This window comes from Xiphophorus maculatus, chromosome 5 (genome assembly GCF_002775205.1).
Source record: "Xiphophorus maculatus strain JP 163 A chromosome 5, X_maculatus-5.0-male, whole genome shotgun sequence".
Lineage (NCBI taxonomy): Eukaryota > Metazoa > Chordata > Actinopteri > Cyprinodontiformes > Poeciliidae > Xiphophorus > Xiphophorus maculatus.
This window is the reverse complement of record NC_036447.1, coordinates 8,986,913-9,001,419: the sequence shown is the minus strand read 5'-3', so window position 1 is coordinate 9,001,419 and position 14,507 is coordinate 8,986,913. Positions and strand designations below refer to the sequence as shown.

Here is a 14,507-nt window from a genome sequence, read left to right as displayed (position 1 = left end):
GAAACTACAAGGTTCTGTTACATTCTGATAAAAGATAAAGGTCAGCCCCATTAAAACACCTTTTTGGTCTGAAAGAGTTGGAAATTGTGAGGCTTTAAGGACAGCCACATTCAGTCTAACAGAGCATGATGAAAAAGTGGCAGACTTTTCTCAATAGTGCTACAGAAAAGCCCACTGATGCCAGTTTTCAAATTTGTATGGTGCCTATTGAATTAAGTATTTGAAAAGGCCCTCTTCATCTGTGTGAGTTATCCATTATCCATAAGGATGAAAGCAGGCAGGAGGCAAGACTAATTAGCAGTGCCTCCCTGCAGGCTGAATGTTCTCTTGAAATCACACTATTCTATAATGTTCTTTAGGGTTTTAGACCGCAGATCATTTCTAGTGTCTAAGATGCTGTGATTTTTGTATTTTTTGTCTCTTAAAAATGATTTCTTGCTGTATGATATACAAGAGAGTCAAAAATTTGCCTCCCACATATTGATTATGTTCTGAGTTCTCAGAATCAGGTAATAAATTAAAGATTAGATAATTGAGTTTTGCCATAGCTGAATAGATTCAAAGATGTCTCTTCCTGTATTCCTAATGTTCAATACTTACTGCATGTTCAGATTCATAAACAACTGATAAAAAGTGTAACATTGTTTAATACTTTGAAAACAAAAATGTATGGTAACTTGGCAGCAGAAAATTAATTAAACGGACCAGCATGACTATTAAAAGCCTGGCTAGCCAAAGACATGGTCCTGCATTATCAGCTACAAAGTTCTGGACATTCAGCAAATTCTACTGATAACTTTTATATCCAATCTTGACACCCTCATCTTTCATAACTGAATATTAGGATGGCAAAAAATATCTGGTGCTACCTGGATAATACCATATGAATTCCACTGAAGTACACGATGTTGCCGATGCAATGTCATCAGTTCTGTTGTTGGTAAGATACAGACACAACACCCTAATGCATTTGTGACAATATCTGGTGATTTTAATCATGCCTCACTCTGTTCAACACTGCCAACATTTCAACGTTTGCCAGCTGCTCCTCCTGGGAAAACAAGATTTTGAATTTGTTTTATGTGTATGACAGTATGGTCCAATTTCCTCCTCTGGGGAAATTGGACCAAAATCTTGTTTTTCTCTATTCTGAATACAAACTACCTGCTAGGAAGATGACTATTAGGAAAACATGCCCCTCCAGGCATGTTTTGAAGCAACTGATTGGACTACTCTCTGCCAGCCACATGGAAATGAAGAACATTACAGGAGTGCTATAAGAGATATTTGCTGCCAACAGCCATCACAATCTACAATAACTCTTTGAAGATTTAATGAGTTACAACATTTAATTTTCCTTTGGGATTAATAAAGTATTTTTGAATTTTAATTTAATTGAATAACTGACATACATGGAATTGTTAGAACTAAAGCAAATAGTTTCAGTGAGCTTCAGCAACTTATTTTTTCAGCCACACTTATCTCAATGATATGCTTTAAGCATTTATATGTAACAATAAATATATGGTATAGCTAACAAAGAAGTGCTTAGAATTAATTAAAAATTATAGTACAAGCTGCTGATAGTGGTGCTTGAGTAAGAAGCTTTAAAAAAACCCTTCAGATGAGCTTATCTGTCTTGCTGCCAGTTGTTTCTCTTAGTAGATCAGACAAAACACTCTGTGGCCGTATCTGTGTGTGCCATCCACTTGATGCAGTTCCCGCTTCGAAGCAATCGCTTTTTCATTTTGCTTCAGTCACAATGTCAAGCACCTTTATGGGTGTGTTTTCCCTCCTGTCTGATTGTGGGTATCAGCTGCCAACAAAGCGTCTGTAAGTGCTGTCAACTGTACTATTGAAACCCCCCCCCCCCCCCCCCCCCCCCCCGCATGAACAACACAGCCAAACTGAATTGAGTTTAGATGTAGCAAGATGAAATTCACCAGGGGCATATAATTTCATTACTGTCTCCATTAGCCTTTAGCCTCATCGATCACAGACATAAGGGTGAGAAGACAAGTTACAGGTCAAAGATCTGAGGTCTGAGCAGGTCTGTCGGAACTGCAGCCAATGGAAACACAACGTTGTAAAGCTAGAAATAACGATGACAGTATCCAGATCTCTATAGCAAGAGTGGTAAAGTCCCAAGAATTATTCAGTTCAAAAGGTGGAATAAGTATATTGGTAAACCCTTAAATGTTTGTCTTTACAAATCAGACAAATACATCCCACACCATATCTTATTCTCATTCTACCATCCAAAATTTCAATCTGTTTTATTAAGGTTTTATCTATAAGTCTGCAAACCTGGTAAAACATATAACATCAAAAGACTTACAACTTGAAAAGTATCAACTCTTTTGGGACAAACTGCAGTCCAGGTTATTTTGAGAATTCAATGCTCTCATCGCAGGGATGTAGGGATACAACAGTTTTTATTTTGCTATGTGTATGGGTTCTATCAGTCCTTAAATAAACTAATTAAAGTAAGTTAGTAGTTATGAGTCCCCAACAAAGAACCCTGAAGAGATACTAAAAAAGCAGCCAGACTACAGATGAGAGGCCAAGAAAGTATGTTTGCATGAGGCCTGCAGGAGGAGCAATGGCAGCGCCTGCTTTATCTGCAGCGGATGAATGTGCAGCCCCATATTGGGCCATACAGCCCAGAGTGGAGATGATCAGGAGAGGCAGATGTACAGATGGAGGATGGTACCATGACTGTTTTCCTCATCAGACCTTTAAAGCCTAAAGGGGTACATGAGCAAACTAAACTGACATCTTTGTGCCAGAAAATCAGAACGATTGTTTAATATTTTATCCATTAAAAGCATAAAAGTTAGACTTTGAACAGTGCCAGAGCAGCATCATTATCCACCACGGCTACAAACAGCTACAGTAGGACAGATTTCATTCACATTTTATTACCCTTAACAATATAAGAATAAATTTGTATAGATATATAGGTGTGCATAGTCTAAGGCAGTGGTTCTCAAACTTTTTTCAGTGATGTACCCCCTTAAAAATATATTTTTAGTCAAGTACCCCCTGACACGGGCAAAACATTTTTGGAATTAAAAAGAGGTACAGTGCTGTAAAATCACTGTCTGATTTATTAAAGCCAAACAACTTATATCAGTGAACCTGACAAATACATCCATATTGCAAACATTGCATGGTTAAACAAAAAAGAAAAACAGAAGACGGTGACCACCAGGAAGGTATAAAACCAGTCAAACCGTTTTATTTTAAAGGATATTGAAACTAAATACTGAATATAAAATTCAGTGCATGAACACACATTTATATTTTATCGAACTTTTTACAAAATAATTTTTCTCAAGACTTATTATGAGGAGCCTACTGATTTTTTAAAGATATTTTGAAAAGCTTCACATACCCCCTGCAGTACCTCCACGTACCCCCAGGGGTACACGTACCCCCATTTGAGAACCACTGGTCTAAGGAATCCATGTGGAGCATTTATTTGCATATTCTCCTTTTTTGAATCCTGCTTTTTGTAAACCACATGGGGTCTTAGACAGTGTGAGAGTTAGGAATTGAATTAAGTATTTAAAGTTATCCAGCTGTGTGTTCACCTTTTCATCTATTGATCTATCCATCCACCTATCCAACATCGATTGAGAAGTAAAGAATTTGTCCAGAAAAAATGTGCATGAACCTTAGAAGGACAAAAGTGTGCAGGTCTTAGCTTTTGTGCAATGTTTATCAATTTTCCATCAACTGCAGCTACATAATGTTGCAACTAACAATTCAAATAGGAACTTATAAATATTATGGTGGTGTTTTCAACTCTTACCTGCCAAAAAATAAAAAACAACACTATGCAGGCAATCATCATTATATATATATATATATATATATATATATATATATATATATATATATATATATATATATATATATCCTTTTTTTTCTTGTTCTGTTGAATGATGTCTTGTTTAAATGCTTTGTAGCGTGCCCTGGTTTCCTTTGAGCTAAGAATATAATACGATCAATAGCATCATTTTGATTCTTATTTTCTATTCTACAGACACATTTAGACACAATTTAGCTTTTTTCTCTCTAAAATTATATTTTAAAAGTGTTTTTTTATAAAATAATTGAGTTCCAGTATTATCGTTTATTGGTTTGCTATTGCTTTTTTGCTTTAATCATTTTTGCAAAGTGTTTTTAACACTAAATGTGTTCATACTCTTCTTTTTTTATCTTTAGACTTAAGCGCAGCAACAAAAAAAACCTCAGTGTCTCTGGTGAAAGCACAAATTGTTCACTTTCCTTGTCTGGGCCAAAAGCAAGCACAAATGTTTTTTGTTTTTTTTATGAGTGAATAATTGATGTTATGCTTCAGGCCAATGTCCCATCTTTGTGCTCTGTGGCTTTCCAGCTTATCCTGTCTTATTGTACTTTAAGGCTTTTCTGCTCCTCTAATCTTTTCTTTCATTTGGATATCTTTCAGGTTTCTTGGAGTGCCTCCTGGTAGAGGTAGCTGCCCACTCACTGGTCCGTTGCCCTTTGACCTCATTTATACTGACTACCACGGCCTGCAACAGATGAAGCAGCACATGGGACTGTCACTCAAGAAACACAAGTTAGTGACAGAGTTTATTATCTTGACTAGAAAATATGAGTTTATGTGGGGCATAATATAAGGCATTCTAAAAGATAGGTAAAATACTGAGATTTAAGTTAAAATAAAAATCACTCAAAGTGCACTTACACTAAGGTTTTGATCTTAATCTAGTCTTTAACCCAGTCTGACCATCAATACCATCCGTATCCGACTTTTTCATGTCTGTCTCAACGAGGGGTGAGCTGATTAGTTGACCCTGATTTCCTTAATTTTGAGTGATCGGGCATTGTTTACATGTTAGAGTGATTTAATCCATCAATCTTATTTACTTTTTGCATTACAAGGAACCCTCAAACCCAAAGTCACTTTATTGGTGGTTTAAGTTGTCCTCTAGTTTGACCTCGTGATTTTGTAAAAGCAAAATACTGTTTTGCATTTTATTTTTGGTAAGAGTTACAGCTTATGTCTGTAGTCTTACCTGCTGTGTGAGTTTGAGTTTAAAATGAAACTCAGATTTTTTTTGAGAGCACTACCTACATTTGTATTGTTCCACATGTATTGTTTGATGTTTTTTACAAGACTGGAACATTGAAGATGTATTGTGACCTTATCACATCTGACAGTGTCAGTTATTTTAAAAAATTTGTATTGACCAAAGTCAAAATTTGTAGGTCAGGCTTTTTATACATCGCTGATTGAACAGGATTTAAATCGTTTTATCCCACCCCGAAAAATCAGATTTGCCACTTCCATATGTGGTACTAAATCAGACATGTCTTATTTGTTATATGTTCAAAGTCAGTTGACTTTCATAACAACGGTGAATGTTATGAGAGTGAACAACATTCACTCTCATAACTAAGGACCATTTAGATCTAATCTAACGTTTTGGACTGTGGGAGGAAGCCTGAGAGAACCCTCACATGCGCAGGGTTCTCTCATGCAAACTCCATACAGGCCAGGATTCGACCAGGAGCTTCGTACAGCTTCTTACTTGCTACCAACTGTACTAACATGCAACACCGAATTTCCTCTAATTTGTTTCATTAGAGGAGTCAGTGGTTGCCATAGTGCTGTACATTTTGTGATGGGGGGGATTATGTGTACATAAGGCAGGAGTGATTACTGAATTACAAGAAACAAGGGGGTTGAAAACATTCTGTTCCATCCATTTAAAATAAATTTGGGAACAAAAAATATATTTTTTTTTAAATATTGTGAACAGCATGGCTACCTGTAAAAACATAAACTGGTTCAGCACTGTTCCATTACATTGAACAGCAAGGGTAATAATAATTACATTCAATACCACATGTAGTGCAAAAGAGAAGGCATTTTAAATGCTGACAGCTTAACATGCAATTCCACATGCAATAATCACCCCATATCTCCACACAACATAACATGCAAACCTTAACATTTATTCCTATCAGACCTCATTCTTGGCAGCTGTTAGCTGCTGTGTGATTGTCATTCTGTGCTCACTGTGATCAGGAGAGAGGTGCTTAAACGCTTTATGAAGTGGAAATAGGAAGGAAACAGAAAACGTGTGCCTCATGAGAGAAAACACAAATTAGACTCTCTCTGCGTGTGTGTAGGGGTGTGTGTGTGTGTGTGTGTGTGTGCGTGTATGCGTGTGTGTAGTAGTGCAAAAAAGTGTGCTTAATGGCTTTTGGCATTGCTACAGAGTTTCAGCAACTTGGAATCTAGGCCATGACAAGCACAACGAAGAGGCAAGAAAACATGAATTAATATCCAAGGAAAAAGGATTTAAACTGCCAGAATGCACTGAAGGAAAATAATCGGCTGCACATTCCTGAGAGCACCCCAACATGAACCCACATCAGCTTCAGGGCTCTTTCATGTCGTTGCCTCAGAAACAAATAAGAGATAGTCCAACTATATTCTCATTCTGTAGTCCAGTTTCCACCAGTGTTAGTCTCAGTCTGAAGTTTATGACTTGATAAATCAGTTTATCTGCTACCTATACATGTCATCACAGGGTTTGATTGTCTGGATATTATTGTCTTTTTCTTTTCTCCCTGTTAATGAAGCCAACAAAAGAGTTGAAACAGGGGGCAGTGTATTGTATTTGACCAGAAAGTCAGCTAAAAGAACAGAAGCAAATATTCTGTTAAAATAACAAACAGTAGATAACAGAGATGCAGAGAATTTAGGAAACTGGGGAATGGAAAGCTGTTACATGCTTAAAGGGCCAGTCCGTATATTTGTAAAATCCAATTATGAGCAAGAAAAATGTATTGCTGATGGACTGGGAAGGTATTTTCCCAGCATGTAACCAATTTTGCTGCCTTTTTATCTTGTTTTCATGATTTATCTTTCTCTCTCACACACAAACCCCACATTTCCAGCAGAAAGACCAGCAGAAGTCGGCACCTAATTGCTTGTCGTGTTCACCTTTGTGTTGCTCAGTTGTTACAGTGCGGTCTTGATCCTGGCTGTCTTTAACAAGATGTGACTCTTAGTGTTTGTAAAGTATTTTGTTCTATCCCACACTTTCTATTTAGAATTTGTCAGTTTATAAAGTAACACTGAGCTGTACGGTTATATCATCTACCTAGACAGACTTCTCGTGCCCTGTTATTATTACTGTAAGTATTTTTGGTAAGCCTTCTAACAGATTTTTTTGGTTAAAGAAATAATATGCATTTTATAATTGGTAATGTCTGCCTTACCTGCAGTAGATATGTATCATATCACTGTGCGTTTGTAAGAAGTAAATGAAGTCTCAGTGGTGGAAAGCTAACAGATGATCAAACATTCAAAGCACTTGAGAAGGCTTTAGCTAAATGTAGACTTTTGATATCCACTGGCATAGACATTTCTGTTTCAACAAGTTTAAATACCTTAACTAAGTTAAACACCCACCCAGCCATTTTTTGGCAATAAGTTAAAGTTTTTTGGTGTCTGGAAAATTAACAGCTTCAAAAACCTCCTGAATATCCCTTGCCCTGCCACATTCGACAAGCACTGCGTTGTTACCTAGCAACCCCAGCGAAGCCCAGCCCATCACCTTGCAACCAGCCTGAACAACCATTTTTTTATTATATAACCCCGTCAACATACCAACTGGTCTACTCATAAACCTCTTCCTTAATGCTTAAAAATAAACGTACCAAAAAGGTGCGTTACATAACTGACATTCATATTTCTGATATATAGATGAGAGTAGCTTCATTATATTTCTCCTAAAATAGAATTTACAACTGGAGAAAACTGCATTTTCTCTTGTTTTCTGTCCTATAATTTCTCCTTATGTCATACTGCTGCATTTACCTGTGTAACAAGGACCCTAAGGATCAAGTTAGGCCAATGACATCCCTACTTACCCCTCACTCCCCTCTTTTATTCTGGTTGAGTCTCTCACACTACCAAGTTTAATTAATCACATGGTCTAAGCTTTACAATCTCTTTCTTCTCAGTTCTCTTTAATTACCTTTGTTTTATGTTTGCACTGACAGCCACTCTAATTTATTAGGCCTGTGTAACATGGTAATAATGAGAAAGGTCCTGTTGTGTTCAGAGCGTTCTATTTGCTCGACTTCATATGATTGTTTGCGTGGAGGCGAGGGTGTATTGGTGTAAGTGGGCTGCTGTCAGAGATGCTGAAAGCAGATAAGAGTCTGTTTTAAATCACACCCACTTATCTGATAATTGGAGAAGCATATTGATCCACTTCCCCCCAACCCCCTCCCTGTTTGTTGACTTTACTTCTGTGCTAGTGGTGTTTCGAAGGAGGTATCTGGTTTAGTCTGGGAAGATGTTTTGTTCGTGTTTGGGTGCAGAAAAGAAAGCAACACTGCCTGCACTAGTAATAGTAGATAAATGATAAATGGGAGAAGGTTTTTGCTCACAAACACTAACAGCAAAGCTACATTTTTTAAGCTCCTTGTAAAAAATATTGACAAATTTTCTTTGACATAAAATTGTGTATCCTTTTTTTTATCTTCTGCTAGAGCCAGAAAACACCTTCCAGCTACATGAATACAACGTTCGATATTGCAGAAAGCTACATCAGTCATTTACAAATTTGGTATTTTATTCACACTGCAGTATTCCTTATGTTAGATGTCCTAGCGATAGATTATTCTGCCTTTAAATGTATCTGGATGGAAAATCAGTTTTTACTGTTGGTAACAAACTTTCATACACACAATTAGATCCTGTCTTCAGTAACATGTATGTTTGGGAAACAGACTTTCTGTTGCATCTGCTTCTCCTGTCTCATGCAAGCTCAGTTATGTGTTATGTTATTGCATGTGTGTTGTTGTTTCTTTCTTTAAAAGGAGCATTCATGTGAATTACATATCTATACATTACTGAAAAGAAGTAGAGCATTTTTTCTGTCTTCCTTTTTTCTGTTTTTGCTTCCACTAAGTTTCAAATGTGAGGAGGAATTCCCAACAATTAGACGAAGTTAGAGGAAGGGTTGGGTGAATGTTGCAAAACGGTGGTTGAACAAATTTAAAGCTAGACTGTTCAAACTTCGAAGAACCATCTTTTTTCTCAGATGATATAGGTTTGATCAAATAATTGTAAAGAATCAGTTCTTATCAGTAAAAAAAAAAAAAAAAAACACATTCTGTGGTCATGAAAAGATGTTCAAATTATTAGCATTATTAGCAAAACATCTAAGGAGTTTGCATGAACTACAAAAGTTGGATTAAGAACTCTCCTGCACATTATTAAAAGCTGGAGGAGAAGTGATTTGTAAAACAAAAAACTAATAATTCTACTGTCACTTAAACATTTCAGAATGATAGACGCATCAGGGTGAGAAGACAGCGACATGAACTGATGCACCCATCATGACTGGTGTTTACTGGTGCGAATGTTATGACCTGGGGTTGCTGTAGTTGATCAAGTCCAGTTTATCAGCAACATTATGATCTTAAAGAATTAGGTCAGAGCAAAAAACTGAATGACCAGGTCATTCCAGGATTGTTTTTTTTTCCCTATCTGATGGCAAAATGAGACATAATTTTCACACATGGACTGGCCAGCACAGAATCCAGACCAAAATCCCGTTGAGAATCTTTCTGGATTTTAAGACGAAGGCGTTTTTTGTTGGATGGTCTCCAATCATCAATCCAAAATGTAGGTGAAAAATTAATGCAACACTGGATAGAAATAAATCTTGTGACATTGCAGAATCTCAGCAAAACAATGCCACAGCAAATCTGTGCTATAATTTAAACCACCAAATCAATTCTTTTGTCAAAATTTTTAGCTTTTGCTTAGGAATAATAATTTGCACACCTTGCACGTTGGTAGTGAAGTAAAAAGAGTGAGATTTATTAGGACATAGAGAATAAGACTTACAAGCAAGAACTTGAGTCTCACTTCATAGACAAATAAGAGACAAATTATCCTTTATAAAGACAGCAGATCTCCTCCTTCTGTATTTCTTAAAACACAAACTTTATTGTCATTTTTCTGTCATTGTTTCATTTTTCTACCATGTGACTAATGCCACCCTCTGGCAGGAGGCATTATTATCCCCACCAGTGCGTAAAGTCAGTTTGGTCACAAAAATCTGAGCTGTGCATGAATGTCTGCAGAAAGTTTAATTGTGTATTAGAGCTTTGTGATCAAATCTGTTTAATGCTTCGGACCTCATAACACACTGTCTTCTTTTAGAGTATTGTGCATTTTGCAATATATTGAACACATGTAAAATATTAGACCAGAAATATTGAAAGTTGTTGCACCTAGTGTAAAACTATTTAAGACTATAATAGGTTATACCTAACAAATCACTGAGAATTTTGGAAAAATCTGCAAATTGTTTACAAAATAACCATTATATGTACTTTAGAAATTGTCCTATTAAAACCACACTAGCAACCATCCTACATCTAAGTGCAAAATACTTCCCTTATTTGATGTATCATTAATAATGCATTTATGAGACATTTAATGATTTATTAAAGTCTTTCAGGTCATGAAAACACCTGAAAAACTTTTCTGCATAAATGTAGAAAACAGTGGAAAGAACAGAGATATGGACAACTTTAAAGGAATGTTCAAAAACAGAGGAGAAACCTCATGTAGAGTAACACTTGTTTTACTAGTTTTATTTGCTTGCCATAAAAGAATCCAATATTATTATTGTATTTGGGAAAGGAAGTGACAGATGATTTAATGTTAGCCTGCTAAATAACAAATGCATCCCTTTTAGAAATGGTACTGTTATGTTAATGAAAACAATTAGCCAAGCAAAGGTTATTTTTAATGTATTTAATGTGGAGATATGAATTAAAGTCCACTGGATCAAACATTAAACACCAGAGTGAACAAAAACATTGATAATAAACCACCCATGTTCTGTTTTAGGTGTTATATAAAGGCATTACGGTTGCTGTCTGTTATTTGTTAGCTTCTTACATGCAAGCTGATACTTAACATACATAATAGTTCTGTTAGCATCAAAGCATGTACAATACATGTTGAAGAACAATTCAACATGTATTGAACATGACAACAGGAAGTTGAAGTAACTGTGATTATTCTCTTCAAGCCTTCATGTACAACACTCTCTATAGCATAGCACAAGTTTCAGAGCGTTTCCTCATCAGAGGAACGAGCTGTGATTTAATTTAGATAACCACGTTGAGTGCATCCATGCTTTGCATAACAATAAGGAAAAAGTGTGAAGAGTGTTTGTTTACTTCTAACTTTCTTAATACATCAAGTAATGCTTCGTTCTATGCTCCTACTGCACATTGCATCACATAACAACATGCCACCCTGCCATGATTCCTTCACCCTGGAGAACCTCTGAGCAGCCGTTTAACCCAGATTAGCCCTTTACTCTGATCTTCAAATAGATATTCAGCTCAGCTACTCCTCTGCTTATCCCTTCTCTCCCCCAACTATTTTCTATCCTTTGGGGATGGCTTATCCTAACAGAAAACCATTGCAGATCGGGTGAAAAGTGGCAGGGCAAGGGATAAAAAACAGGGTAGATACAAACGAAACTAACACTTGTTATTAATAATTCATCGCCGGCTTTCTGTGGCCCTCAAGACTAAATCTGAAGGGGTCTCTGTGGAATTCCTTCATCAGCGCAGCAAATAACATGAAACTCAGAAGTGAGATTGTTTGATTCTTTTGAATAAAGAATATCATTCAGTTTTCTGACATTTGTGAGAATTTGTAATAAAGCTATTCCATTCAAATCATCAGCTTTTGTTTAATGCTTTTTTGCGAATACAGTTCTTATAATCATATGCTTTGTGTGATTTTCTCTGAAAAATTTCTACTTCTGTTTCTGTCTAAAATGTTCCAGAAAATGTTCTCACTTTGGGAAGTCACCTTCTTTCTGAATCACAAATAAATAACTAATCCTTTTATTTTATATTTTAATGAAATAAAAGTGTTTCTGTTGATCAAGTAATTTTAAAAAGTGAGTGATTCTGTTAGATGATGAAAAAAGGAGAAGGAACCAAGCAGCAGTTTTCTACTCGCATCCACGGAAGCTTGAGATATTCTAAGCTTGAACATTAGAGCCCAAGATGTGAACATGTCTATTTTTTTCACTCATTTTAAAATGTGGAACTCATTTAGATTCATCACAAATAGAGTAAACTATTTCAAACACTTTCTTGCAATTTACGCCCAAAATTTACTGTTTCAGAAAGTGTGTTAGGAAAAGCTGTTCTAGCAGCAGGAAAAACCACAGCTTCAGAGGACTGACAAACAAAATTCAGTCAAAAAATTCTTGAGGTCGTAGTCAGTGGATCAAGACCCACTTTACCCAGATGAATCCTACACAGTGGCTGCAAATTTCACTTTCACTACAAATGCTTGTTACATTATTTTTAAATATTTTTTGGTGTCCCATAAAATCCCAATAAGATGTTTTGAAGCTTGGTAGCTAAACTCAATTTGTGTGTTACTGTATTGTGCTGTTCCTCCACAGATGCCACATCAGAGTTATTGACACATTTGGGACAGAGCCAGCCTACAACCATGAAGAATACGCAACCCTGCATGGCTATCGGACCAACTGGGGCTACTGGAACCTAAACGCCCGGCAGTATATGACCATGTTCCGTAAGATTATACTGTCTTTCCTAAGTTTTAATCACTTTTTACATTTGCCTTACTTTCCTGTTGTCTCAATATCTCACTGCAGCTTTCTTTAAGAATTTTCTATCTGTCATAGCATTCAATCGGATTCTAATTGTAAACTCATTCCTCTTATCAGACGTTATTTCCCAGACGTAGCTGAGAGAATATACTTTTGTTAGTTTATGAGTCACTGAATGGCTTACCACCAAAATACATTAAAACTCTGTTGTCGTCGTGTCAAACTTGCAGACCTCTCAGGTCTTCTGGTTCAGTTCTATTGTGCATTCAAGAACCAGAACCAAACATGTTCTTATGCAGCTCTAATGTGGAACAAAGTTCCAGAAAACTGGAAAACAGCTCAAACTCTGAGTTCATTTAAATCGAGACTTTGGTTAAGAACAACTGGAATATCATAAAATGGAGTCTGTTTTAATACTGCCATTGCTTTCTTTTATTTTGCTATTTAATGTTTTTGTTTATTTGTCGTACTATATTCATTTTAATCATTTAAAGGACTTTGAATTGGCCTGTTGGTGAAAATAAATCACATTGCTTTGCCTCACTTTCAAATATTTCCCTTTTTAAAGAGCTGATTACAACACATCATTAAAATATTGTCTCATATTAGGAATTTGCTCTTTATGGCATTAAACACCCATAGGTGTTTGCACACAACCGTCAAAAATGTCTTTCTAGCAACCTGAAATGACTTCAAACTAGTCTTTTCACTTCTTTTGACAGGTTTTGCTGGTTGTTCACTTTCATTTGAAGAATGTGCTTCACATTTCTATTTTCAGCACAGCGTCCCTTTAAGCTGTACCTGTTCTCGTCTCTTTCTTTTTCCTCTTATGAGCTGCACAATAGGTCTGATCCTCCCTCCGAGCCGTCTGTCTCCTCACTTCCCGGCTGAGACATTGACTACTTAACTGTCCCATGCTTTCACATTCAGCTGTCAGCAGCCTTGTATCACTGGCGCTCAGCAGCAGGATCATTATATCGACAATATACAGCATATTGTAGACACCCACGTTCCACACTGGCCAAAGCTATAATGAGTGACTCAACCTTCATAGTTATGAGAGCGTGGCGGCGCTGCTTTTATTACTGTTCTTCAATACTTGAAAATGCTCTGCAAAGGGAGGAATAATAAGCACTTGGTTTAAAAAAAGAAGTCAGTAGCAGAGGATTATATGTGCAGTTTGTTTTTATCATGTCAAATTGCTTGAACTCACTGAACAAAACACATAAATGTACTTAGCATGTATATTTTACTATATAAATCTCTGTGATAGACTTTGCCATACCCAACCACAGCTGGCTGTGTGACAGACACAATTTATAATACTTAGGCGATACTCACAGTCACTGAACCAATGAGCCAAAGTGCAAAAGGATAGAGTGAATTTTCCTTGCATCCTTCTTATTCTCTCTCTTTAAATAAAACTTTTTTCCTTTTTTATCTGTTCCTGCATTCTTTTCACTTTTCTCACCACTCTGCTACTTTCACTATCTTCACACATACACTCGCACACATTCAGCCCACACACCAGACAACTCCTTCATGGGCTTCGTTTCGGAGGAGCTGAACGAGACAGAGAAGAGGAGCATCCAGCAGAACAAAGTCAACAACATGGCTGTGGTCTATGGGAAAGAAGCCAGCATGTGGAAGGTACTATACACAAAATAAAGTTTTGTTGTTTTTTTGTTTGCTTTTTTTGCTTCAGCAGGGTCTATTTACTCTTTACTTGTGATTGCCATTTATATTCTGCACAGTCATCTAACGTCCTTTGATTAAAATGCTGTATAATCAGGCATCATG

At 36.5% G+C, this 14,507-nt stretch overlaps 1 protein-coding gene across 2 annotated transcripts in view; it reads left to right on the top strand.

Moving 5' to 3' along the window:
• LOC102232182 (alpha-1,6-mannosylglycoprotein 6-beta-N-acetylglucosaminyltransferase B-like) overlaps positions 1–14,507 on the top strand; it is a 117,564-nt gene that overhangs the window by 89,729 nt on the left and 13,328 nt on the right. For both annotated transcript variants that reach the window (XM_023333074.1, XM_014476137.2), the window contains exons 9-11: positions 4,478–4,609; positions 12,537–12,670; positions 14,227–14,357. In XM_023333074.1, coding sequence (XP_023188842.1) covers positions 4,478–4,609; positions 12,537–12,670; positions 14,227–14,357 — 397 coding nt within the window. The remainder of the gene's footprint in view (positions 1–4,477; positions 4,610–12,536; positions 12,671–14,226; positions 14,358–14,507) is intronic.